At 38.6% G+C, this 27,281-nt stretch overlaps 1 protein-coding gene across 2 annotated transcripts; it reads left to right on the top strand.

Annotated features, from left to right (window-relative positions):
- Nucleotides 1–27,276, top strand: snx8 (sorting nexin 8). Of its 2 annotated transcripts, none has more exons than XM_031892834.1 (11): nucleotides 1–123; nucleotides 8,124–8,299; nucleotides 11,302–11,419; nucleotides 17,705–17,826; nucleotides 17,913–17,993; nucleotides 19,743–19,903; nucleotides 21,127–21,259; nucleotides 21,800–21,868; nucleotides 22,677–22,826; nucleotides 23,839–23,988; nucleotides 25,268–27,276. In XM_031892834.1, exons 2-11 carry the CDS (start codon nucleotides 8,159–8,161, stop codon nucleotides 25,379–25,381), a joined length of 1,239 nt encoding a protein of 412 aa, XP_031748694.1. In that variant the 5' UTR covers nucleotides 1–123; nucleotides 8,124–8,158; the 3' UTR covers nucleotides 25,382–27,276. The 2 variants fall into 2 exon arrangements, with proteins under 2 accessions (XP_031748694.1, XP_031748693.1); XM_031892833.1 differs by lacking the exon at nucleotides 1–123 and adding an exon at nucleotides 4,580–4,751.
- Nucleotides 27,277–27,281: the final 5 nt, after the last annotated feature.

Here is a 27,281-nt window from a genome sequence, read left to right as displayed (position 1 = left end):
CAAAAGAGTTTCCAAGGGGAGGGGGACTGCGGACTGTCTGTAGGCAGCGGTTTCTGTACACTGATAGCCATGGAGCACAAGACTGCTCAATAATTCAGCACTCAGAGCCACAGCTATAATAAGGTACTGTTCAGCCTTTTACTATACTAAATTTTCATCTAAGGGGTTGACATGTCCTTTAAACAAGAATTTGTCCAAGTGTTCACTACCAGCCCTTTGAACTGCAATAACATCTGAATGAAGCATTTCCCAATTGTTGCAGACCTCTGATCCCCTGAAAAAGCATTAGCACATAAGAAGGCCTATCCTCCACAGCAGTGCTGTTGATTCTAGATAGGTACCACAACACCAGTACAAAAACAACAGCTACCTGCTTGTCGAGAGAAATATCCAAGATGGCTATGCATTCCACTGTAGATGCCGATTTTTAACTTGAACTGGGCAGAGAGACAAGCAGCCTGAAAGGAGAAAGAAAGAAGAACTTTGGTGCTGGTATTCTGCTTGTTTAGGTCAGAGAATATTTTCAATCTGTTTATTTCTGCATTCATTTTGCTGGAAAATCTGGCGTTAAAGGAACACTCATTGGGCATTCTACATTCATTATAATGGCACGTCTGTGGTTACTAAGCTGATTATCCATTTAAAAAAATATATATTTTCTATATAGCAAAAATAAATGTTAAATGCAATATTATGTTATTTACGCCATCTCATTTATTTTCTGTATGCAAGGTATATAAATCGTGTCTCCTTCTTAGAATTCACAATCACAGCAAACAGGCAGGCACCATTTTGTGGACACTATTATTAAGACAAGCTTTGCATCATCCCAAATTCAGAATGGGGGCCTTGATGCCCATGTCCATTTTACACAATTATAGAATGTGAGGAGGGATGGGAAATGTGAGCAGTGCAGTGACATCTAGGAAGCGCTGAATAGAAAGTTATAGTAATTTCCTGCCCTGCCTCTGTACCTGAGGCATAGACAAAATGTGATTAACAGCTAAGATATTTAAATACCTTTATAATAGGTATGGATGTTGTAATCTAAAAAAAGATTTTGGGTTTCATTTGAAAACGACTTTTGTTATACAACTTTTTTATGTCTGGGAAACAGGTCCCCTTTAAACTAGTTATACTAGTTAATTTAGGTTGAAAAAAGACAAAAGTCTATACCTTCCAAATAACCCCCAGTGCATATATACACATACAAACTTATCAATATACTCACATATATAAAAAATATCTACACATACCAATACTAAGCTAACGGTAGATCTTAACATCACTATATGCTTGTATATTAAATACTGTCATGGGAAAAGATGTTTTTTTCAAAACACATCAGATAATAGAGCTTCTCCTGCAAAATCCTGCATTGAAATCTGTTTTTCAAAAATGCAACAGATTTTTTTTATATTTAGTTTTGAAATTTTACATGGGGCTAGCCATATTCTCCATTTCCCAGGGTGCCACAACCATGTGCTCTAATAAACTTCAGTCAAACTTTACTGCTGAGATGGAATGTTATCACCCCCTCCCAGCAGCCGATCAGTAGAACAATGGAAAGGTAGCAAGATAGCAGCTCCCAGTAGATATCAGAATAGCACTCAATAGTAAGAAATTCAAGTCCGGCTTGGGACTCCTCCAGTTACATGGGAGTATGAGAAACAATAGGGTACCTGAAAGCATTCTAATGTGTAGCGCTGGCTCCTTCTGAAAGCTCAGACTCAATGCACTAAGATGGTGCCTACACACCAACATTACAACTAAAAAAAAAACATACACATGTAAACGGTGTAATTAAGTACACCATAAAAATAATGACAGCATCCATTTAAGCTTGTCCAGGGAATCATCCATCCTCTCTTTAAAGGAGAAGGAAAGGTACAATCACTGGGGGGGAGTAGCAAAATGGTACCCCCCAGTGATTGTAATTGTTTACCTTATACCCTGGGCTGGTGCTCCTGTTAGGAGGGGGTAGCTGCAAGAGAGCGATCTTCTTCTTTCTTCTAACAAAAAGTACCAACCTAGGGTATAAGGTAGGCAAACTTTGCTTCTCCTTTAAGGCATGAATAGAATCTGCCATTGCAACATCACCTGGCAGGGCATTCCACAACCTCATTGCCCTCATTGTGAAGAACCACTTGTGATGCTTAAATGATGATTCAGTGCCTTAAATCTAGTGTGTAACTCTTGTTCTCCTAATCTGACTGGGATTTTTTTTTTTTTTTTTAATACCTGCTTTTTCTTTTGATTCTCTGTGTCCTGACGTAAATCTGACGTGTCCTGATATAAACATAGTCATATTGACATTGAGGACCTTGAACTCAGTATGTTCCTTGTTTGTTCTTATAACTTTACTCTGTTCTACAAGGATATTCATTTCAATTTCTCACCCAATTCCACATTTTAGACATATCACTGAGGATATCCTCCCTTTTCTGAAAAGGAAATGCCATTTATTTGTTTGCACAAACATAATTCTAAGCAGCTTTCCAATATACATCAATTAAAAAATTAAATAGTTAAGCTGCAAGCAGTTTTTGTCAGTCCGTTTTGTGCTGCTGGTTCTGACTCTTGAAACAATGCAGCAGAAGTCAGCACTCCTGCTCCAGCCAAAACTCAATTTGCTGCAACGCTGGTCATACTTCTTCACAGGACAGTTAATCAGCTGGCTTTTTGCAACATTGTGGGTAGGTTACAGTTAAATTCACTTTTAGTATGTTATACAATGTTATACAGTGGCCTATTCATAGGGTCTTTTTTTATTTGTTATAGTTTTTTAAATTCTTAAAATTTCCAGATTTTAAATGGTGAAGGGATCACTGACCCCTGCAGGCAAAAATATATTGCTCTCTAATCAAAAATAACATTTTATCCTTACTTATGTATATATTCAGGCCTTCCCATATTTATCTTCTAGTCTCTCATTCCACCCACAGCCTTATTGCTAAGGTACACTGGACCTTAAACTGGCCATGCACGTTCAGATTTTGGTTTTCTTCCGACGAACATTCGGATATTGAGCATACGTTTAAATTAAACTATCTAAAACTAACATTCAGATTGAAATTGTAGGATAAAGCCCAAAAAATAAGGATATTCTCAACATGAAATTGTTGGCAGACACGTCATACAAAAGTGGCTTCCTGGAAATGCACAGCGCCTTGCTGCCCAGGAGGTGGGACACAGAGGGGTCAGGAGAGGGGGAACTGTTCGTGCCAGACCCCCTTATAAGATTTGTTTACAGGGGGACCCAGCGCGACCAAATTAGGCCACTTATTGAAGGTCCTCCAAGGATATTGTCAGATACACAATACATGCGCAGATTTTGAGCTAAACAAACGATAGCCATCGAAAAATTATTGGGACGATAATTTGGAGCCCAAACACAGTTTGAAAATCTTATGAAACTATGTTTCGTAACATTATATTGGTGCATGTATGGCCAGCTTTAGTGACAGGATAGCTGTTTACAATTTTAACCTGGAGAGGTGCTGAACAAAAAGCTAAATAATTTCTAAATGAATGATGACTAAACAACAAAGGAAAACTCGGAGGAAAAAGTTTTCTACACCAATTTTTACACTTCTTTAATGCAGAATAAAAATATAAAACACACACACTTAATAAGTAGTAGTAGCACCTCTTAACAAATAGGGAAAAGGCACTTTATTTGTTCGAGCCCTAAAAGCCACGGTACTGTTTACTGTTACGGCAAATAAGCCCACAGAAATTTACCAAAAGCAAATCTGCATATTCCCCACGTCCCTCTAAACCAGTGATCCCCAACCAGTGGCTCAGGGGCAACATGTTACTCCCCAACCCCTTGGGTGTTGCTCCCAGTGCCCCCAAACCAGGGAGTTATTTTTGAATTCCTGACTTGGGGGCAAGTTTTGGTTGAATACAAACAAGATTTACTACCAAATAAAGCCTCCTGTAAGCTGATAGTGTGCATAGAGGCTGCCTAATAGCCAATCTTAGCCAGGGGCGATTCTGGACATATCGCCGCCTGAGGCAGCTCCTGGATGCCGCCCCCCCCCCCCCCCCCCGCGCTTACCTTCTGAGCGCAGGAGCGGGTCCGGGGGCGGTGAGATCGCTAGTTCAGAGAGCGCAATTGCGCTCTCTGCACTAGAAGAGACGGAAATTCGGCTCTTAAAGTTACCAGGAGCGGCTTTTTGCCGCCCTGGTAACTGGGGCGCTTCTGCCGCCTGAGGCGAGTTTCTCAACTCGCCTAATGGCAGAAGCGCCCCTGATCTTAGCCCTTATTTGGCTCCTCCATGAACTTTTATGGTGCTTGTGTTGCTCCCCAAGTCTTTTTACATTTGACTGTGGCTCCTGAGTAATAAAGGTTGGGGATCCCTGCTCTAAACTGTGTAACATTGGCTTGTACATTACAGACACGGCACACGTAGCCGTAGCCCTCCTCTTTCCCACACTATAATCTTCCGTCCCTCCATATTCCGCTCCTTCATTTATTTGGGTTTGGATATTTGCTAGCTATCCCTTAAACGGAAGCTGTGTTGCCCCGCCCACTTTGGCTCCTCAACCAATCACCGACCCTCCTCTTTTGAGCTCCTCTCCGCTGCTTCCTTCCTGGCCTGCCCCTTTGAGCGCACCAGGTTTGGGATGTGTTATTGCCGCCTGCCAGGCAGGGAACTGCGTTCGTGTTGCGACTGCTAGAGATGCTGAGAAGCGGGACAAGGGGACAAACAGAGCGACGCTGTGTGGAGCAGACGAGCACAACGGTGCGTATATAGTGACAGTCTCCTCTCAGTGACACTGCAGGGTGGCTATACTGTGCCAACTTAGCAGAGGAATTGCAAAATACTTCCAGGGACGCTTTAGTGTGCGTCACATGACTCCTCGACAGCAAGGGGCATATGGGTCCAAATGCCACCCTGGTTATAACCGTGTAGACGGAGTTATGAAGTTATTTGATGTGTGGGAGTTTTATGTGCTGTTTGCTGTTTTGGAGAAAAACTGGCACATTCCCAGGGCCAGCAATTTCACGTGACAGCAAATCAGGATAGAAAATTCCCATACGTACAGCTGGCAAATAGGCTTCCTGAAACATGCAGGTCTAGTAACCCATAACAACCAGTCAGACTTTAACTTTTAAACAGGTGACTCTTTAATTCCTTTATCTGCAGATTGGTTGCTATGGGTTAGCTGTCATAAACCTTATTTGTTACATTACTCCCTGGTGTAAAGGTGATGGTAAGTAGCCCTGCTGAGGGACAGTGTAGAAGCTGTCATTATGGTGGCCGATATTCATTTTTAAAGGAGATATATCCTATAAAAATTAAGAATGTACCAGTGAATTATACTCCTCTAGATATAGAAGGATTGTGCTTAAAAAGTTGTGTTTCTGACTGATTTATTGAGAAATTCCACCAAAACCCCACTAGCCCCGCCCATCTGTTCCACTTCCTGCTGGCTGAATTCTCTGGATGTGCAGGGGGGCCGGCGGCCCTCCGTACCCTGCGCTGTAGGATAGGAACCAATCAGCAGCTAGGCTGACCTGATAGGGAACTGAAGCCTGTCTGTGCTTGTGTGACTGCAGGGCTGTGATTGGCTCTCCCCCTCCTACTGTGCTTCTGGCAGGGACCGTTAGTACACGCCCACTCTTCATTTCAAACTCGGACAGAGAACGGATAGGATCTATGGGGAGCGGCGGCGCGATTTCGGGAAATCGTCGAAGTTGTTTCGCAAGGCTTTTTCACGGTATTCCCGAAATCGCGCCGCCGCGTGTGCCATCCCACCGGCGACTTACATTGTCGCCGGTGGGATGGCAACTGGCGGCAACTCAGGGAGATTAGTCGCCCGCGAACAGGGAGTTTTGTCGCGGGCGACTAATCTCCCTGTGTGCCAGAGCCCTAAAGCACAAGTGAATGCCAGTTGCAAAGGTGCTTGCAATGCATTTTTCTACAGTCTAGTAAAAGTTTATTTTAGGTTAACTTCCTCTAAATGTATTCAAATTTCCTATTAAGTTTCGCTATTGAAAGGTGGTACTTTCCTGTTAACCAGCGTTCTTCTGTCACAGGGCAATCCCCAACCTTAACCTTGAAAACCCCTAATTACTTTTTCTTAAATTAGTGTTTACTCATTTAGGATTAAAGGCAACTCAGTGGATTGGGGAATCAACCTGACAGCTAGTTAGGGTGATACAGTTTACTTTTATATTAGCAATTGGGTCTGTTTTTTTTTATTTTTTTGTGCTTTTTGTATTATAATATAATTAAAAAAAAAATTAAGACCAACTGAAAAATAATGCTGTTTTTCTAGTGCAAAAATTTTACACAAGCATGTTAAGTAGGCCTCTATATGTATTACAGTCCCAAATGAATCCATTGTTAGGTTTAAAGCCGATGAGCAATTCATGTAATAGGAAGTGTAGTTCTTTTAAGCTCCCCATCTTAATTTGCATATTTCCCTATTAATATTTCATTTTTTTCTGCTTCACTAATAAAGGGATAGACAGATTAGAGGAAATCTTTTATTGCATTGTTGAATGGCTGTTTAATATCGCATGGGCTTTGGTGTATACCGTATGTCAGGACATATGAATATGTTTTAGTAGTGGCACAGGCACCAAGTGGGCAGATTTTTTTGGAATTGATGAGTGCATTTCTGTTGCAGACAGTTACATATATACATACACAGCCATTACTGAAATTATATGCATTCCCTGGTGCACCTAGTTTTGCTAAATGCTATCTCGTGACTTGTACACCTCACTTACATAAGTATAACTATAGCTATATAAATAAAGGATAATAATCTCTACTTTTGGGCAACGTAGGAACGACTACTTTATTACATTCATACATGTGTCCTGCAGGTGTGTTCCAGCAGGTAAACATCTGGCTCTTTAAGGCGATTACTTTTAAAAGTTAATAGAAGGGTGATTTGGACACCCCTCCACTTTATACTTTGTATTTTTAAATCTTGCACTGAGAACTAACAAGACCAAAACAGGCTGTCTGCAAGTTTGGAAATGTCTTTGAATTATTATGCTATATTGGTCTATTAGACCAATGTTTATGGAGGCATAGCTGGCCACGGGGACAATAATAAGTGATTTGCATGTCCTTAACCATAATTCCATTTATAAAAGATTAAAACCTTTTATTTTTTGTTTTAAGGCAGTGCTATATGTATAGGATGTGGTATGTTTTCAGAAGGCTTTACACTGTATATCTCTGACCTCAAAATGCCATGGTGACAGAACCAAATCACCTAATTTGCCTTTAAGACATATAGGTTTTCTATGGTTATGTATTGACATAACCATAGAGATGCAGTTCAGTTGTACAGTGCTGCAAAATTTATTGGGATACATAGACGTTATTGATCCGTACTTCTTGATTATTTGGGTATGTTAGACCAATAACCTTGGGATCCTGGTTGATCAGTACTGACACAAAATTTCTCTTGGTTGGTTTAATGGAAGTCAGTAGAAGCTGAACTTCCTGCAGTTGCAGTATTTCAGGTGGTAGGCCCAAACAAATGGAAAAGTACAAAGTTGGGCAAACGTGTGCATGGCTTCTCTTACAGCCGCCTCTTCAGACTGTGGACCAATTGGTCTGAGCTGTGATAGCTCGTGTATGGCCACCTCTAGAGTACTGCCATATGGGCCTGTATTGGGCCCTTTAAAAACAACATTTTTAACAAACTCAAAGATTCTGCATTAAAGCATATAAAACAGCCTAACATAGCATTTTGGGCTGCATAAAATCACTTAATACATCCCTTAAATGAGCAACAGAGGGTGTGGAAAATGTTTAACATGCCAAATCTGTATATTTATTGTATACAGCTATCTATTGCCCTAACCACTTCCCATTATTATGGGTAATGGAAAGTGATATGGTATGTTTTGGATGCTTCGCAACCAGCTAAAATATGCCAGTGATAAAGATACCTTGTGTGCCTTTAGCCTTAGGTCTTAGATGCTCAAGGCAGAAGTGTGATCAAATATTGTCTCTGTATTTCCTTTACCTGCAGTTAAATATCTGCTTGCTGTAGCTTCCATGGTGCAACTTTCTGTTGTTGTTGCAAATGAATTACAAGCAATTGTTTCATAACCAATCATCTTTTATTTATTTATCTTTCAGATTTGCCTTGGAGTTAGCTGAAAGAGCATCACACCATGCAGTCAGCACAAGGAAACCAACTGATATTACCATATACATTGCAAGAGATTCTGGGTCGTGATACTGTGCAAGTAGAGCTGATACCAGAGAAGAAAGGCTTGTTCCTGAAGCACGTGGAGTATGAAGTGTCAAGTCAGGTGTGATTGCTGTTGGGTAGAAGCTTTAAATAATTAAAAATTAAACTACACATACAATAATAAAGAGCAGTAACATTATTCATTAACTGTCTATGACATTGAAGGAATAGTTTAGATAACTTTCCCCTATAAAGTGAAACTTTGGGTTGCTATACAACTTACCAGACCTATGACTTTTAAAACATCTTTGCCTGTATTTACAGAAATAACAGTTAAGAGCCTTTATGTGCAGGCCTCTCTAGGGTTACCCAGACCAATGGTTTGGCAAGAGCAGGGGCCCTGAAGGCAAGTTAGGGTGACATTTGGTGTAAATAATTATTTGCTCAGAAAGTTCAAAAACCACTGCTAAAAACTGAGTAAAAATTATTAGAAAGGTTTAAGACAATTCACAGCATGTGTATATCCTATTAACCTACAAGATTGAAACCCCCAGTATATAATTAATATATATATATATATATATATATATATATATATATATATATTATGCAGTAGAAGCCGGCACTCACGTGTAAAGCGAATAAATGTGCCTGGGTGCAGTCCCACTAGTATGTACACAGATGCTTGGAGGAAGGTACCGCTCACGCAGGTCTTAGGTTCAATTTTGTAAATTTTATTAAAGAGGCAAGAGAACTGACGTTTCGGCTGCAACACCAGCCTTTGTCAAAGTTACAAATACAAGTGAGAAAAAACCTTATAAACAGTGTTTGGCGGGAACACCAACGGACAATAACGTGAACGTGTGGGACACCCCCCCAAAAATGCAAATGTGATGACATCAGACAATACATGTACACAATCAACCCCAAACTCACGAAATACAACAAATAATATAGTAAAGAGATCAAAATAAACGAAACAGAAAGTGATAATGTGGATTGTCAAGAATAAAGAAAACAATGTAACTTAATATAAAAAAGGGAACATAGTCATAAAAAGAGCGAGATAAACCTGTGTGCCTACATGGTAGGATAAGGGTAAGTGATTTGGTAGCGCTAATCATAACCGGGTACTGGTCCCTTTTTAGGCGTTATTATTAAAATAAAGACAAATAAATCTCCCGAACATTAGAGCTTGCTATGCCATAGCCACAAGCTGTCGGAAGGAAAAAAAGGCTCATAGAAAACGAAGCTAAAGCATATAACCAATATATATAATGTATAAAGCACCAAAATTTACTATCTAAATTATGTCAGTCCACATACTTATCGGGACCACTGTCAGAGCCCAAAGCAATTTGGTACTCATGGTCGGGTCACCCAGGTTATATACGTACTAATTATTTTAGGGGCACATGACAACGCCCCAGGGGACAGTATTGGTGACAGAAAAAGAATCTCACTTTCTTTTTTATCCAAGTATGTGAGGAATCCGTCAGGCCACTCCGTCACCTTCCAGCAGCAAACGTATCGGCTCAGAAGTGCCGGAAACTCCCGTGTTCAAACAAAGATTTATAGCAAGGATCCCTGTACTTATCTAGGAGAATCAATCACCAACTTCGGTTGTCCTGTCGGATCGGAGGTGTCTGTAGCTTTCCTCCGGACCATTAAGAGCATCAATCTTTCAACCGCTGCGCTGTTATAACTGCTGGGATGGCTATTGCTACTGTTGCACATGTTGAATGGTGAGATGTCGTAGGAGAATGTTGTCCAATGGATATTAAGTATCAATAAATTGTTTTCAGGTGTAGTATTTTCTCCCGTGTAAAAAGTTACTGTTGCAGTTGTAATAAATTACTTTCATTCAGACATCGTTGCATTACCTTATAATACATTGTGTTCGTGCAAACGACTCTCAGAAATAAAAATCAGCCGGGCTGGTAAGTATGTATATAATAATGCCTAAAAAGGGACCAGTACCCGGTTATGATTAGCGGTACCAAATCACTTACCCATATCCTACCATGTAGGCACACAGGTTTATCTCGCTCTTTTTATGACTATGTTCCCTTTTTTATATTAAGTTACATTGTTTTCTTTATTCTTGACAATCCACATTATCACTTTCTGTTTTGTTTATTTTGATCTCTTTACTATATTATTTGTTGTATTTCGTGAGTTTGGGGTTGATTGTGTACATGTATTGTCTGATGTCATCACATTTGCATTTTTGGGGGGGTGTCCCACACGTTCACGTTATTGTCCGTTGGTGTTCCCGCCAAACACTGTTTATAAGGTTTTTTCTCACTTGTATTTGTAACTTTGACAAAGGCTGGTGTTGCAGCCGAAACGTCAGTTCTCTTGCCTCTTTAATAAAATTTACAAAATTGAACCTAAGACCTGCGTGAGCGGTACCTTCCTCCAAGCATCTATATATATATATATATATATATATATAAAAAATAATCTGTTATGTGCTAGTCATCTGACCTAATCTTGTGGTCATATGGTGGTGAAGACTGTAAATGTTACTTGTTACATATGTTAATAACTGAATACAGTATGCAAGATTAATGACAGCAATTGTTGCCCTAGGCTGGAGTAGGGTAAAGGGAAATTCTACTTTAAAAAAATCTTTTTAGGATAACTGAAGGCAGACACATTCTAAGAACATCTTTTGCTGCAGTTTATGTTTTTGTATTTATTTGTATGGATTTTAAATGATATACCCTTGTCTTCTTCATCTCTGTAACTTGACATTTAAATGATGGGTGGTGGGGGTCAGTTTTGCTTGGCAGATTCTAAGGCAGGAATTGTTGTTTTGTTTAATTAATTCAGTTCAGGTCCATTGGATTACCTTTATTCTGTATTTAAAGAAAATTAAAGTTACTTATTAAGTGAGGCCTTAGTAACTAGAGAACAGTTTGAAATTTAATCTCTAGAGGCATAGACTAAAACACTGAATAACTCATCTGCCTCTAGCATGCTAATAGTGAATTGGTGAAAATCCCCTATAATACTATTACTACACCAGTATATCCTGCCTTTTGGTTTACTGTTTTATTTTTTATCAATTAATTTGAAATACATATTCACTGTTTGTTTTTACATCTGGGACTGCAGCGCTTCAAATCAGCCGTGTACAGAAGATACAATGACTTTGTGGTGTTCCAAGAGATGCTTTTGCAGAAATACCCATACCGCACAGTTCCCTCGTTGCCACCAAAAAGGGTGCTTGGAGGTAGGTGATTGCTGCCCTGGCACAAAATGCAAGATGGATTATTTTAGGACCCAGGTGGAACCCTTGCCCTACTGCATTCCCACTGTTGACTCTACAACTACCAAATGTATAATTTTTATAATAAATGTGAAATTCTGCAAGACCTTATTCTTGTGTCTGTGAACACCGCACTGACGGAGCAGCCAGTGACACTAAACGTTACTAGGCAGCACAGGAAAACTGTGGCGTAAACCTTTAGCGAGATCATCTATTTCACACACAAATACTGTAAATGTTTATCAGTGACAACTTGTTCTGCTGCTTGTTTTTGTGTCCTAGCTGGACCCCAAACAGCTGACTGCAGGGACATAATAGTAGTGGCAAGGAGTAACCACACATTCCATAGGCAGTCAGCTAACCCTTTCTCAGGTGCATGACAAAAATACATCTCTGCGGATGTCACAATCTTCAACATGCATGACAGGACAGAAGCCCATGCATGAGCTGTGTGTTGTTCACAGGGTAGTAAAACATATTTGTGGACCCCTTTTTATATGTTTTCTGAAAAATAAGTTTAGCAAAAAAAATTTTTTAAACCATTGGGTGGGGGTAGTAAGTTGCAGGTAACTCCGTCCCTTTGTTAAATGTATAGTGAAGCAGTAGAATTCTTAAAGTGACATGGAAAAACTACTTTTTAAAATATGAATCTACGTAATACGTTATCTATAGGTCATGTTGATCGTTTAATGCTGATAGGGCAGCTTATGTTAGTAATTGTCAGTCAAAGTTCTTAAACCTGACTGTTTTGCCAACCTGACTGTCCCTTCTCAACTTGTCAGTTATAGCTTCTAATGCTAACAGATTCCTGCTGCACAAATGTGGCAGCCCCCACATAGAGCAACATGGGGGATCAGATAGGGAATGTAAAAGAATCTGGCAAATACTTTATAGGCACAATTATAAATAGCATGCAAAGACAATTTTATGTCCAATGTAAAAAAAAAAAATTATTTCTGGTGTCCGTATTTCTTTAATGAATCGGATAAAAGTGAGTTAGGACTAAAGTTATTTCAAGTATATTGCAATCTATGGACAAACAATCCCTGTTTTGCTTAAACGGGAGTTAGCATAATACACAGAATGTCTTAATGTCCTATATATATTGATAATCAGTGAGTGCAGTTTAAAAATGGATGAGCCACAGCTGCATCTATTGCCCCAATGGTAGTTCCATCTCTTGTTCCTGCCTGCAGCCATATTTAGTGTGGGTCATTTGTTTTGCTGGGTTGCCAAAATTTCTCCTATAGTCACATATTATTTGTGTTTTTTAAAGTTGCAATAAATGCTGTAGAGTTTTTCTCATGTGAATCTTCTTCACCTGTTTAAAATCAGAAGGGAATCTTTCTAGGTTCCATCTGTTTCTGCTTTCCACATGTTTCCTCATTGTCTGCCCTTTATCTGTAAAATGAATGCGTGTCAGATACTATCTTGTCATTAAAAAGGCAAAACCATGTTTTTGCTGAAATCTGATTTGTATGCTGCAACCAGAGGTATGAACCAGGAGGAGTTCAACTCAACCAGTTTCCCTACATACCAAATAGTCTGTTTGACCCCCCCCCCTCACTTATGCACATACTGAGTAATCAAGAGTGAGGAAATTCACTTGGAAAAAACAGGATGTCCTACATCTGAGTTGCAGAATGCATAGGGTCTGACAGAATTTGTTAACTGGCTGCTGTGTTTAATTTGTGACTAATTTAACCTATAATGGGATATGAAAAATAGCATTCCTATAAAGTTCCTCCAGTGATATGCACTTGGTTAGGTTGTATTCAAGAAAGCCCATTAACAGGCTCAAGTCACTCCCTCAGTAGCATACAAGGCTGTGGGGAGTTATGTTCATTTTATTTTCAAGTTTAGTGAGGTGGGGGATGATATAAGTGCAGGACTTGGATAGTAGGCTCCATTAAATTGGGTTTAGGCTAAGAAGCAAGTGAAAGGTTTAGGACTGTTGACCCACAGTAACCAGCATTGCCCCAGAAACCAAGCTAAGAGTGAGTTGTTTCATTGAAGGGAGATTGCTGTCCCTTAGAGGCGGCTTAGCCTAGATACAAATAATAAAGCCTCTACTCTAAATAGTATTTATAACAAAGTAAATGTAAACGAATGACAAATTGAAGCCCCAAACAAATCAAAACCCGTACCAAATAAATATAAAGGTCTGGGTGTGAACACCCCAGACCTAGCGCAGTTGTGAAAAAACTCTAGGGGGCCCCAATGGAAATTTGTAATTAATGCAGAATCAGAAAAAGCTCACCAGAGTCCACAGTTGGTCCGGGTGCTCAGGGCCCCGAACCCGTAGCTGAAGGGAGAAGTTATATCATATACAGTTGAGCTCCAAACATCTCCGGACACGACATGCTGCTAAAACCAGGTCTTTATTGTTCCATCTAAAAACTAGACGCCTGACATGTTTCGTGCGCGAACGCACTTACTCATAGGCATACATATACAACAGTAGGAGGGTTTAAATAGTGTCATAAGCAATTAAACATGCAAATTAAGACATCAATACATACACCCCCATCAGTAAAAAAGCACACATAGTGGAATCTGGAACCTGTATAAATCAAAACTGTAGGCTATATTAACAAGGCCAATCATTTAAAAAAGACTTTTTTTGTAAAATGCATATGTAGAATACATCCAATCAATCCAAGTAAACTGTTCAATACATCAATATCAATAAATATAGTAAAAAGTAAATAATATTAATTTAATACATGAATGGCAACATTAAATGTTAGAAATTCTTTTATGTACAAATAAATAGACTCATAAATTCAAACATAGCAGCTAATGTCAAAAATAGAATTGAGGCCATTAGGATATCGTGTATCAAGAGTAAATATCCATATGACTTCAGAACGTAAGAGCCTAGCATATAAGTCACTGCGCCTTGCATCAGGAAGAATTTTATCTATGACTTGAATGTGCAAAAACGATACATCAGATTGGCAACATTGTAAAAAGTGTCTAGCCACGGGACTGTTGCTACTTCTAGCAGCTATATGTCTAATATGTTCCCTCATCCTGCTCTTAAGGGAGCGTGTTGTACAGCCAACATATTGAATGCTACATCTTGAACAGGTTAGAAGATACACAACATATCGCGTATTACAGTTGGCATAAAAATGCATGTTAAATACTGTCCCAGACACTGAACTACTAAAGGTAGTGGATTGCCTGATATGTGAACAAGTAACACATCTGCGTGCTCCACAGCGATATGTACCCTTTACTGTAAGCCATGTCGCTCTCAAAGGCCGGGACCGCCACAGAGTTGGTGAAAGTATATTACCCAATGTGGGAGCTTTTTTTGCAACAATATTGTAACCACCTTGTAATACCAATGCCAAGTCAGGATCATTATAGAGAACAGGAATTAAATTAGAAACTATACGTTTAATCTTATAGAACTGATTAGAAAACGAAGTTACAAAAGTAGGAGAAACATAACCCCTTCCAACTCTGCCATGATGTTGACCTTTCCTATCAGTGAGTAAGTCTGATCTCTCCATCCGTAAGGCCTTAATAAAGGCTGAGGACAGTGACCTCATGCTATACCCACGATCAAGAAATCGATCTCGCAGTATGACAGCCTGCTCCAAAAAGGCACTCTCTGTGCTGCAATTTCTCCGTAAACGCTGAAACTGTCCCACAGGGATGCCCCTAAACATATGTGCTGGATGGCAAGAATCTGCCCTTAGCAAAGAATTACCAGCACAAGCTTTACGAAAGGTTGTGGTTTCCACCACAGTGCCCCTAGCAACCAGTTTCAAATCTAAAAAAGAGATAGTATGGGTATTAAATTCACTGGTGTATGTATTGATGTCTTAATTTGCATGTTTAATTGCTTATGACACTATTTAAACCCTCCTACTGTTGTATATGTATGCCTATGAGTAAGTGCGTTCGCGCACGAAACATGTCAGGCGTCTAGTTTTTAGATGGAACAATAAAGACCTGGTTTTAGCAGCATGTCGTGTCCGGAGATGTTTGGAGCTCAACTGTATATGATTAGCCTAGATACAGCCTAAATAGTACCAGGAAGGCATCTGTATTTAATAAACAAACACAGGTGCAAAACGGAGGCTTTTTAACTTTTGCCTGCCAGTAGCTTAAATTCTGTCTACATCATCAGCCATAAAGGTGACCATTAAAGCCCTTGTAAAGAGCATGGGAAAGGGTTAAAGTGCATTTAATAAGATACAAACATTTATTGTGTAAAATAATAATTAAACACAATTATGTTAATACAGGTATGGGACCTGTTATCCAGAATGCTTGGGACCTGGGGTTTTCTGGATAAGGGATCTTTCCATAATTTGGATCTCCATATCTTTTAAGGAGAAGGAAAGGCTAGTAAAGAGTTAATCTCAAACTGCAGGCATACCTTCAGTTCTCTCAATAGTGCCCTTAAGTCTCCCCATATTTCCCCTGTTCAGAAGATCTGAAGCCAAACAGAAAGAAAAAACGCTGAGCTGTGTAAAGAAAGTTCCCATAATGCCACATTCCTGCACAGACATACAGACCAAACTGAACATGCTCGGTTAGTAAGACTATGAATCAGCTTCCTGCTGATTGGCTCAGATCCACATTCCTAAGGGGGAGAGTGAGTTCTTAGCATTCTTGAGGGAGGGGGAGCAGGAAAGAGCAGAGAACAGAAAGCTGCGTGTCTCTGGCCCAGGAATTACAGACACAACTAATCTTTTTTCAGAGAAGTCAGTGCAGTGTTTCTGTGAATGCTAATGGCTGTATTTACATAGACCTTTCTGATAAAGCTTACTTAGTTTTTACCTTTCTTTCTCCTTTAAGTCTGCTAAAAATCATTTAAATATTGAATAAACCCAATAGACTTGTTTTGCCTCCAATAAAGATTAATTATATCTTAGTTGGGATCAAGTAAAAGGTACTGTTTTATTATTACAGAGAAAAAAAAAATTAGAATTAGAATTATTTCCCATACCTGTAATGTTAAACAACAAAGAAATGCATATATCTCTGTTCGACAAATAAGAATAAAAGCTGAGATTTATGAAGAACAATCTTTGTGCATTAAAAAAAAACACAAGCTAAGAGAAAGTCAAGCCTAATCTAAATATAATTTTCAAAGCAGCGCCTGAATTTATATGTCTTCAAAAACCGTGCAGATTTGTGTTTTCTCTGGAGAGTCGAGAAGGGTGTAAGCTATTTTTATTCTTGTTGAAAAGAAATGTATTAGAGTATGAAGCTGGCTTTGTGCGGGAAAGGCACGATGAAACTGTCAATGAGTTTCTCCCTCCTTTTGATCAGAGCTGAAGCGAGAGCAGAGAGACCTGTAAGTGCTACAAATTACAGAAAGAAAGAAAAAAACAGTACAGAAATAACTGCATCATTTCTAATGCTTTGTGCCAAGGAAGTGTAATTCTTCGACAGCTCATTCTGAGGATCACAGGGCTTTTATTACTCGCAGTACACTTTTTAATATCTTCCTTTACTTGCTAAGTTCATTCATTTTTTAATGTGATTATTTGCAGAAACTCCATTACAGGAATACTTTTATCCCATAATTTTGTTTTTCCCCTTTTCCAAGTACTTGTATTTCATTTTTTCAAGCATGTCTGATTGATGTTCTGCATATTTCTGTTATTAAAGAAATCCAAGATTCTTAGAAGAAATACACAATATAAAACTAGATTTGAATAGCTCCTTCTGCCTTGCTAAGCTGTGACCAATTTAAAGGAGAAGGAAAGGTTAAGTCACTTGGGGGTGCCAAAATGTTAGGCACCCCCAAGTGACTTAAATTGCATACTTTTTACCCCGGGCTGGTGCCCCTGTACGGAGCGAACAGCACCAGCCCGGGGTAGCTGCGAGCGCTTCCTCTTCCGTATTCGCTGTGCGCGCATGCGCAGTAGAGTGAAAAAGCCGAACTTAAACATAGAAGTCGGCTTTTCACTCTACTGCACATGCGCCGGCCCACGGATTTCGCCGGCAACGCGAAGACGGAAGGAGGAAGGCTCGCTGCAGCTACCCCGGGCTGGTGCTGTTTTCTCCTAACAGGGGCACCAGCCCGGGGTACAAGGTAAGCGATTTAAGTCACTTGGGGGTGCCTAACATTTTGGCACCCCCAAGTGACTTAGCTTTCCTTCTCCTTTAACAGAATGTTAAGTAACGATATGAAGTGTGCAAAAGTTTGCCATTTCCATTTAATATATAGATATTAACATAATAACAAAATATTACAAGAGTTTTTTTTTTTTGCAGCTGACCGGGAGTTCATAGAAGCACGCCGGCGAGCTCTGACGCGGTTTATCAATTTGGTAGCCAGACACCCATCTTTTTGGGATGATCTCCTTGTCAATATATTTCTTTCATACAGTGGCCAGGTATTTTGGCAATTAGACCAGGATTATTGGTATATAAAATTAAGTCAGACTTGTGTTTTTTTTATTATTTCATGCTTATCTTTCAGGATGTACAGAATAAAATGCGGGAGTCAGTTCGTGGAGTGGGAGATGAATACCTGATCTGTAAATTCTCTGCACAGGCTAAAGTATGTATTGGTCCATGGCTTTCAGTAAAACGTGTGCATGTGTGTGTGCATATATTTGTGTGTGTGTATATATATATATATAAACTTATATAATACTGTCACCGCACTCATCCATAATGCGAACCCCGGTGCTCCGCAACTTCAGGACGCCGCTACGTCCCTCCACCATACAAAATTTGAAAAAGATGCAGCACACGGGTTACTTGCAAAAAAAGTGTATTAAAAAGAATCACATCACATATGCGACGTTTCGGACAAACTACATGCCCTTTATCAAGCCTGTAAATTTACAGGCTTGATAAAGGGCATGTAGTTTGTCCGAAACGTCGCATATGTGATGTGATTCTTTTTAATACACTTTTTTTGCAAGTAACCCGTGTGCTGCATCTTTTTCAAATTTTATATATATATATATATATATATATATATATATATATATATATATATATATATATATATATATATATATATATATATATATATATATATATATATATATATATATATATATATATATATATATATATATATATATATATATATATAGAGGTAGACAGTGTCGGCACTCACAAGATTTCTTAGCTCTGGCACCCAGGTATCGCTAATATTTTTTGGTGTGCTCTCCGCTCTGTTATATATATATATATATATATATATATATAATATATATATAATATATATTTTTTTTTTCTCATAGCATACCTGATATTTAATTATGCATATTTTATACACTACCACCATATGCCTACTTTGCCACTATGCTCCTGTGCCTGCTGCATGAAAATGGACAGCTGAGGGCTTTGTGTTTTACATGGATGTAGATAGTATATTTTCTGCTAACAGTGAGCAAGGGATTTATTTATTCATTTAGCTTTTCTCATTTTGTGTGTCATAACAGGTAAATAGCAACTGTTATGTCAATAACATTCTGGTTGCATGTTTAGTTGGTTCGAACAGCAAGATATGGCAGTAAATTTTAGTTTGATTATATTGTGCTCATGATGCCCAAATTTAAATGGGAAAAGAAAAAGGAGACCCTAGAGGAAAGGTTGGTTAACCATGTTTTAAGATGGAAAACAAGGGAGAACAATAAAACTTGAATTAAGCAAGTTAAAGGAACAGTAATACCAAAAAATGAAAGTGTATAAAAGTAACTAAAATATAATGTGCTGCTGCCCTGCACTGGTAAAAGTTGTGTGTTTACTTCAGAAAGTCTACTATAATTTATATAAATAAGCTGCTATGTAGCCATGGAGGCAGCCATTCAAAGGAGAAAAGGCACAGGCACATAGCAGATAACAGATAAAACACTATTGTATTCTACAGAGCTTATCTGTTATCTGCTATGTAACCTGTGCCTTTTCTCCTTTTTTCCAGCTTGAATGGCTGCCCCCGGGGCTACACAGCAGCTTATTATATAAATTATAGTAGTGTTACTGTAGCAAACACACAAGTTTTACCAGTGCAGGGCAACAGTGCATTATATTTTTATTACTTTAAAGCTCTTTCATTTTTTAGTGTTACTGTTCCTTTAAGAAAGCACTGTGCTATCTTTAAAGAGTTCTATTAAAACAAAACTCCAGCTGCTTCTGTATCTACATACATAACAGTTGTAGCATGAGTTACAAACACTTCAGTGCCAGAGTTTCAAAAATTATGAGTAGAAGATAGAGCTTATGAGTAGAAAGTCAAGTATTATGCTAGTCATACTATTTCAGGCTTTCTTACCCTTTTCTCCTATGTTGTCAGGATTTCCTCCCAGCGGATATCCAGATCCAATTTGCTGCCAGCAGAGAACTGATCAGAAACCTCTTCAACAGCTTTTACAAACTGCGAGATCGGGCAGAAAGAATGGCGGCACGGGCTATAGATAATGCTACAGATCTCCTAAGCTTTGGAAAAGAATTAAGGTACAGGTGAAATGTGGTCTGTTATATAATAATGTGCTTTTTCAGACATGCAGGGGACCTGCACTACCATTGCTGCTACTGAAGAGCAGTGGGGCTTTTGTTTTCTGCCTGGCCTACTGCTAAGTGGTTCATAACCCCTGTATACCTGTTAAAATGACATTTAAAATGATTTAATAGCAGATACAAAAAAAACTGTCACCCTGCTTTTTTTATCTGCCAACTCAGTTCCAATTACAACATACATAAAAACTTGCAGCCTTGCTGTGCCACCAGGCCCCATCATTTAACACATTTGATGAAGTAGTGGAAAGATGCATGTGCACACTTAAAACACAAAGAAAGTAAACATATGCACACCATGGAAGAGAGGCACAACCAGTGACACAGAAAGTAGACACAACCTGCTTGGCATAAAGGAAATACCCACACATTGTAGGATAGAAGAGGCAAGAGGGAAAATATACTTCAAAAATATATTCAAGGGTGGGTGAGAATATATGGTTTCATTATTCTGGCACTTAACCTTAAAGGAGAAGGAAAAGCATTTTGGTATTTTATTGCCAATAGATTAGCCACAACAGCAGCTGCCATTTTATCTTGGTCTTAGTAACTTCTGTGCTGCAGCTTTGGTTGCTGGTAGCTCAGATTACAGAAGAGAGGAGAGGGGGAGAGAGCAGAAGGGAGGGGAGTGTAGAACAGACTCGGCATCCTTGTGCCTTGCCCTGAAGGATTTTTCTGACAGAAGGAAGTCTTGATACCAAAGAATATGTGTATACAAAAGAAGAAAAGAAATTATGTGCTTCTTTTGATAGAGGACTCTTTTCTGTGAGTTTTCATGGCTTACATAGACCTTTCTGATAAAGCACTGGGGATGGCATAATCCTTCTGTGAGTATTAATTTCATTTATACTCCTATATAAATAGTCTATGGAAGGATCACACCACCCTCAGCCCACTGTGACCTACAAAAATGTCTCTTTCTACAAATATTACTAGACTGGGGATGCCAAAGTTTTACAGTTGCATTATGTATTTGTGATGCTCATACCTTACAGTGGGTGCCTTTTTACTGGAAGATTTAAAATGAAGTTTACACAAGGCAGTGAGCCTAGATTTAGGTATGCTTTGCAAGACTTTAACCTATTTATTAGTTGACTCTAGATAATGAGTTTTAAGATGTTTCTTGATATTTATCAGGCTTTTTTTTTAATGTGTCTGATAAGTGCTTTAGGTTCTGATGCCACTCCACTTCCTTCTTGGGCTGCTGTCACCCAGAGCACCTGGAGCACTCTGAAGCAGGCACTGAAAGGCTTATCTGTAGAGTTTGCTCTGCTTGCTGACAAGGCGGCTCATCAGGTACAGCTTATGTTTAAATTATTTTAGGTAGAACTCAACTCATTGTGTTCGTGCCTGTTTATGTTCATCAGTCAATCCTGGGATGTCTATATGTAGTCACACAGTGGGTATTATCTAGCTTCTTATTGAGCCACTAGCCTCAAATGGCTTCCTGCTACTAGTGCTATAAGCCACTGGATCATATTCTATGGCGAGCATATAATCCAAATTGTAGAGACTTCCATCCATGTTAATTACCACAAAAGTAATTTTGCACTAAGTGTAAAATTTGCTAACCTCTAAGAGCCAAACTTGGTGTAACTAAGGAAACAGACATTTTATCATTGCAGTCAGATCAAAAGATCAGGGGCCAAATGAAGCCTTTTAAGTTTCATAGATGCATGTCAAGAATAACGTTAAGCTCCCAGTATAAGCACACTGTTACATGAGGACAGATCCTGCTCAACCATTTCTAAAGGTCTGCAATTTACTTAGTTAATCTTAGTAAGTGATTTAGAATTGTTTTTTCCTGATATTTTTCCCCCACCTTTTATTTTCCAGGGAAAATTGGAAGAAATTGACGTGGTAGAGAAATTAAACCTGTTCTTAGACCTTCTTCAGTCTTACAAAGTAAGTGACTTTTAGAAGGCTATGGGGCCGATTCTCTAAAGGCCGAAAAACGAGTGTTATTTTTTAGCATGCTCTAAAAATATAATCACTTCTTTTTGAGAATTAACGATTGGTTCACAAAAAGGACACTTGTCTGAATTAAGAAGCGATTTTATTGCTGTTATTTATCTTGCAATGACATATTTTTAAGTGATACTTTAATGCATGCAATATATGTATGTGTTATTTCATAGTATGCAATAGTAGCACACGCTATTACGCACGTAACTGGTAGTTTCTGAAAACTACCGTTTTGAAAATTACCATTTCCCTGAAAACTGGAGGATGCATCACTCTAGGGCCAACACATACTTGATTCTCTTCTTCAGATTCCAGAAAGAATCCAACTACAAACTCCATCTTGTCACCACAGACAATCACCAGCTGCAGTGTTGTTTAGTAACGCCTACTCCTGGGAGGTGTTAAGTTTCACAGTAATTATCACTACATTTAATGCTTTTAACGCATAAAATATGTCTGTGAATTATCCGTTAGCACTATTTCTATTAGATAATTGTCGCAATGCGATGGACATAACGCTTTGCGATAGTTGAGATTTTTGCACATGCGATATGAGTAATAACGAATGCAAAATTACTTTGAATCCTTACTTAATTAACAAACACTTTTTAAGGCAAAAAACTATGCGACCTTTAGTGAATCGGCCCCCATGTCTGTTATGAGTGTATTTATGTGTTTTGTAACATGTTTATTTTGCGCTCATCACTTTTCTGCTTAAAATCTTTTTCTGTCATCCTGTGCTGTTAAGGATTTGTGTGAGAGGCATGAGAAAGGAGTATTGCACAAGCACCAGAAGGCCCTGCACAAGTACAGCCTTATGAAGAAGCAAATGATGAGTGCAACAGTGCAAAGCAAAGAGGCTGAATCTGTTGAACAACTGGAGTCCCGTATTGTAGAGGTGGGTGAATTGGTTACACATAAAGCTTTTCTTTAAAAAGATTCTCTGATGTGTGTGTGTGTGGTGGTTGAGCCCCAAGCACATTTAGACTCCTGATGTTAAACCTTTGTAGTAATACTGGTAGTGGATATGGATTTGAGGCATACCTGCAGCATGGTGGTTCTGTGGTTGTCACTTCTGTGTTACAGAGCTTGTAAAAAGTTTAATCCTAAACCTTTGTACTATCGGTAAGGAGTTTGTTTGATTTCCCTGTGTCTGCATGGGATTACCCCAGGCTACTAAAGTTCATTCCCACATGCCAAGGTTAATTGACTCAAATTGAAACCAACCCTAGTGTGTTACCTAAATGAGACCTTAGATCATGGGTCCCTAACCTTTTATACCCATGAGCCACATTCAAATAGAAAAAGTATTGGGAAGCAGTGCAAGCATAAAAAAAATTCCGGGGGTGCCAAAAAAGCTATGAGCTATAACTGACTATTTGGGAGCCCCCGTGTGGCCTGGCAGCCTACAGAAGGCTTTGTTTGGCATTGTTTTAGGTTTTTATGCCTTCAAGCCAGGAATTCAAAAATAAGCATCTTCTTTGAGGTCACTGGAAGTGAAATAAGTAGACCCGATGTGAAATAAGTAGAGGCCTTCACCTATTGACGTTACCACTATGCAAACTCTACAATATGTATCTGTAAGATGTTTTTGTCGTTAAGTGTTGTGTCTTGTGTTTGTATCCCTACAGTTTAGTGCTGTGGGATAGGATAGCGCTGTGTAAACAATAACAGAATGGGATATAAGTAAGAGCTCAGTGCTTTTTGGTATGGCACCATCATAGAATGCCAAATTTCCAGTAAGGCAATGAGCCAAAGTTCTGCCCTTTTAGATTTGAACAGTGTTACAGCAATGTATCAGCTCTAGGGACAATCAGGATAGATGTGCTTCTTTGAACTAAACTACTCTGAATTACTTGCATCTATTCATATTCAGATGTACCATTTATATATTGTGCTTCCTGTTTTAGCAAGAGAATGCTATCATAGTAATGGAGCTCAGGAATTACTTTTCCTTGTATTGTCTGCACCAAGAAACCCAACTCATCCATATTTACCTGCCCATGACTTCACACATACTCGGAGCTTTTGTGAATTCACAGATCCAGGGCCACAAAGAGGTAAGTACCCTAAACCCCTACATTTTTTATCTTTGTCTATAGGAATGCCCAGTGGAAACCTTCTCTTAATCATAATTTTATAAATATACATTTTTGTATGTTGAACAAATGCCTTAGTTAATGTATAAAATAAACTGTGCTGTGCAGCTTTTCTTTTTTTTCTTTTTTTTCTTTTTCACTATTCTATTCAAATAATGTTTCAAAAACTTGAATGTCTGGTATTTATTAAGTGCAAAAACTCAAATGTAAAACTTGGCCATCTAAAAGATTGCCAGTTTCTGTAGAAGTCAATGGGGGTTGTCCTCAGATAACAAAAAAGAAAAAAGGACAACCCAAAGTAATAAACTAAACTTTAAATTATAACTGTTAAACACTAGCTACCTAAAGTTAATGCATTAGCCTAGAACAAACGTACCTAGGAATAGTTGTCACCCAGGTGTATATATAACCCCGGGTCAGTCACAAGCTTCAAACATAGGTTAATATGAAGTCAAAACAAAAACTTGCCAGGCAAGGAACTCACCGCTGTCGATGAGTGGTCCAGGTGCAAAAGCCCCAAACCTGTAGCTTGAAAGGGTAAGCAACCATACATGAAGAAATAGCTGTGCTTATACACCAGGACCTTCCAGTGGGAGTTGTCCTACCTAGGCAAATTCAAGCCATATTTTTAAAACTCAAATTTTTTCGAGTTTGTAAACTCAAAAAATTCGAGGTGTTTTTATTTTAACGCGTTTTCCTTATTAATAATTAAGCAAGCATTCAATAGGCGAGTTCATTCAATTTAGAAAGACAAACTCTAATTCATAAACTGGAAAACTGATAAATAAGCCCATTAAAGATTCTTCGTTAGTTATTAGTACAAACAAAAAACAAGGGCAGATTTTTGAACCCTCGAGGCTTGGGATCGTAGCATTCGATTGCATAAAAACTACTCTACTTTTTTATTATAACAGAAAATGTAAATTATTTAATTCAAATTTGGAGATTTCTGAATAACAGGTTTCCAGATAACTGATCCAATACCTGTAATAGCTTCATGCATTAACACAATTCATCCACATTGTGATGATCACTAAACCAATCATTTCTGCATATTTGACTGCCTATTTAAGAAAAACCTCAGATGGTTAAAGTTAGATCCAGCTTTGCCACTGAAACTGTCATGGCCAGCAGGTTATCAGGATGCAGCACCAATAGATGCCTGCTTAGATTGTATCAGTATGTGTGCTTGATGCCTTTTAAGAATGTGTAGTATTGAAATGCCCTGTTCTTCTACTAGATGAACCAAGTTTGGAATGAACTGAAACCAAAACTGAACTGCCTGTTTGTTGGAACCTCCACCCTACCTACTCCACCTCTCTCTCCAGATGAAAGAAATTTCTTCCCTCGCTAGAGCAGTCAGTAATGGCTGGGCATATCATGGGGCATTGCAAGAATCTTCTTTATGCTGGAGGGAAACTGGCTGATCATTTTCTGGAACACTTTAAACAGCCGCTATGGAATTTACTGATGGAATAAATCATTTTTTTGCCATATTAAAGCCAAAATATATTGCTTTATATGCTCAAAATTACTTGATACTAAGTATCATCATACAGTCGTGATGTGAACTTCTCAGTGTATGCCATAAAAGCTTGCATGCCCGGGTTTGCACACAGCAGTTTTTCTCTTTCTTTTTCTTTACAAAATGCCAGCTCTTGTGCTTTCTGCTGCCTTTTCCTGATTATCTGTATCTTGGCTGCACAAGTGCTTGAGTGCTGTGGGGATCTGATTATCCCTTGTAAACCCTAACTAGGTCAGTTGACAGTATCTTATATCTAGCTGTGGTGTTCCGAGACCTTGGGAAGTAATCATTCCAAAATTTCCCAGGATCAATGCAATACTGTGCATAGGGGAGCACAGGTCTAAACATTCCAGCTTTTGTTATTGCTTTTATTATTGCTTGTAATCAAATCACTGATTAGAAGTATGAGTCTTGAATTTTTTGTTAAGAATTTCTTAATGGCTAAGTTCCCTTAAGTATTGTGTTTTATTGAGGTGTAGTTTAGTAAATTTTTTCTGAGAAATCGCTGCTATAACATTACTGACCTAAAACTTAGTTATTTACTTAATTATGAGGAGTAATTATGTTACTAGACTGAGCTACAATTGCGTATCTGGCAGTAGTTATCCAAGTATTTGTACCAGTACAGTATTTTCCATTCTTTTCTCTTTTACATAGGGCAACACTAGGGGGCCCATTTACTTACTCACGAACCGGCCGAATGCGTCCGATTGCGTTTTTTTCGTAATGATCGGTATTTGGCGATTTTTTCGGAAAATTGTTGCGACTTTTTCGTTACCAATACGATTTGCGCGAAAAACGCGAGTTTTTCGTAGCCGCCGAAAAAAAATCGCAAAAAATACGAAAAAGTCGCAAAATGTTCGTTTTCCAATCGGATTCGAATTCGTGTCTTAGTAAATGTGCCCCTAGGACTACACTGAAATTTGCTTACCATCACATGCCTTTAGATTTACATACTAACAATGATCACATAGTATAAAGGCCATACTGACTCATATATCAGTCTTTGAGGTACCCAGTGTTGTCTGCCTTATGTCTGGTAGTTTTGTGCAGCTACCTTTTAGGGAAAATTCCTTTTTTGGTGTCTCATCATTGTCCTGTCCAAGTGCATTACGGATGGACTGTGGGAAATTGTGTTGTTCTACCTTCATGAATGGTAAAAGCCAAATGTACGTTTGTAACGTTGGACAGCTCTAAAAACAAAATACTAGAAAGTAAAATGTACTGGATCAATGGTGTCTCATAAAATGTTATTTTGTCTATAAACACTAGTTACTTGGCCTGAGTGACTGAAAATGACCAATACTAAGCTTGTCATAATATTGTGATGCTACATATAACAATTCATGCAGCACCATTTTAATTTTGCCCAGCAAAAACACATTTAACACTGATAATGTAATCAAATTGAAACAACAGTGCCACCTGGTGGAAATTTCACCCAACTGGCTACAGTTGTCCAAAAATGAATTTAGTGAGAAAAGGAATGTATTTTCTTTAACTGCGCCATGTGTCATTAGTGTTAGAAGGCTGTTTTTGTCTGTCTGGCTGTTAGACTTCAGAGCAGCAGTTTTGTTTTCCTTAATCACTGGGCATGTTTTCTTGCCCTAATCTGATATATCTTTGGTGTATTCCTTTATTTGCTAACAGTATTGAAAACTGGAACTTCTAAATGCTATTGCAGCATGCAAGACATTAATACTAAATACATATATAAAAACTGAGCAAG

This window comes from Xenopus tropicalis, chromosome 9 (genome assembly GCF_000004195.4).
Source record: "Xenopus tropicalis strain Nigerian chromosome 9, UCB_Xtro_10.0, whole genome shotgun sequence".
NCBI lineage: Eukaryota > Metazoa > Chordata > Amphibia > Anura > Pipidae > Xenopus > Xenopus tropicalis.
Note: the sequence above shows the minus strand (reverse complement) of the source record. Positions and strands in the feature narration are given on the sequence as shown.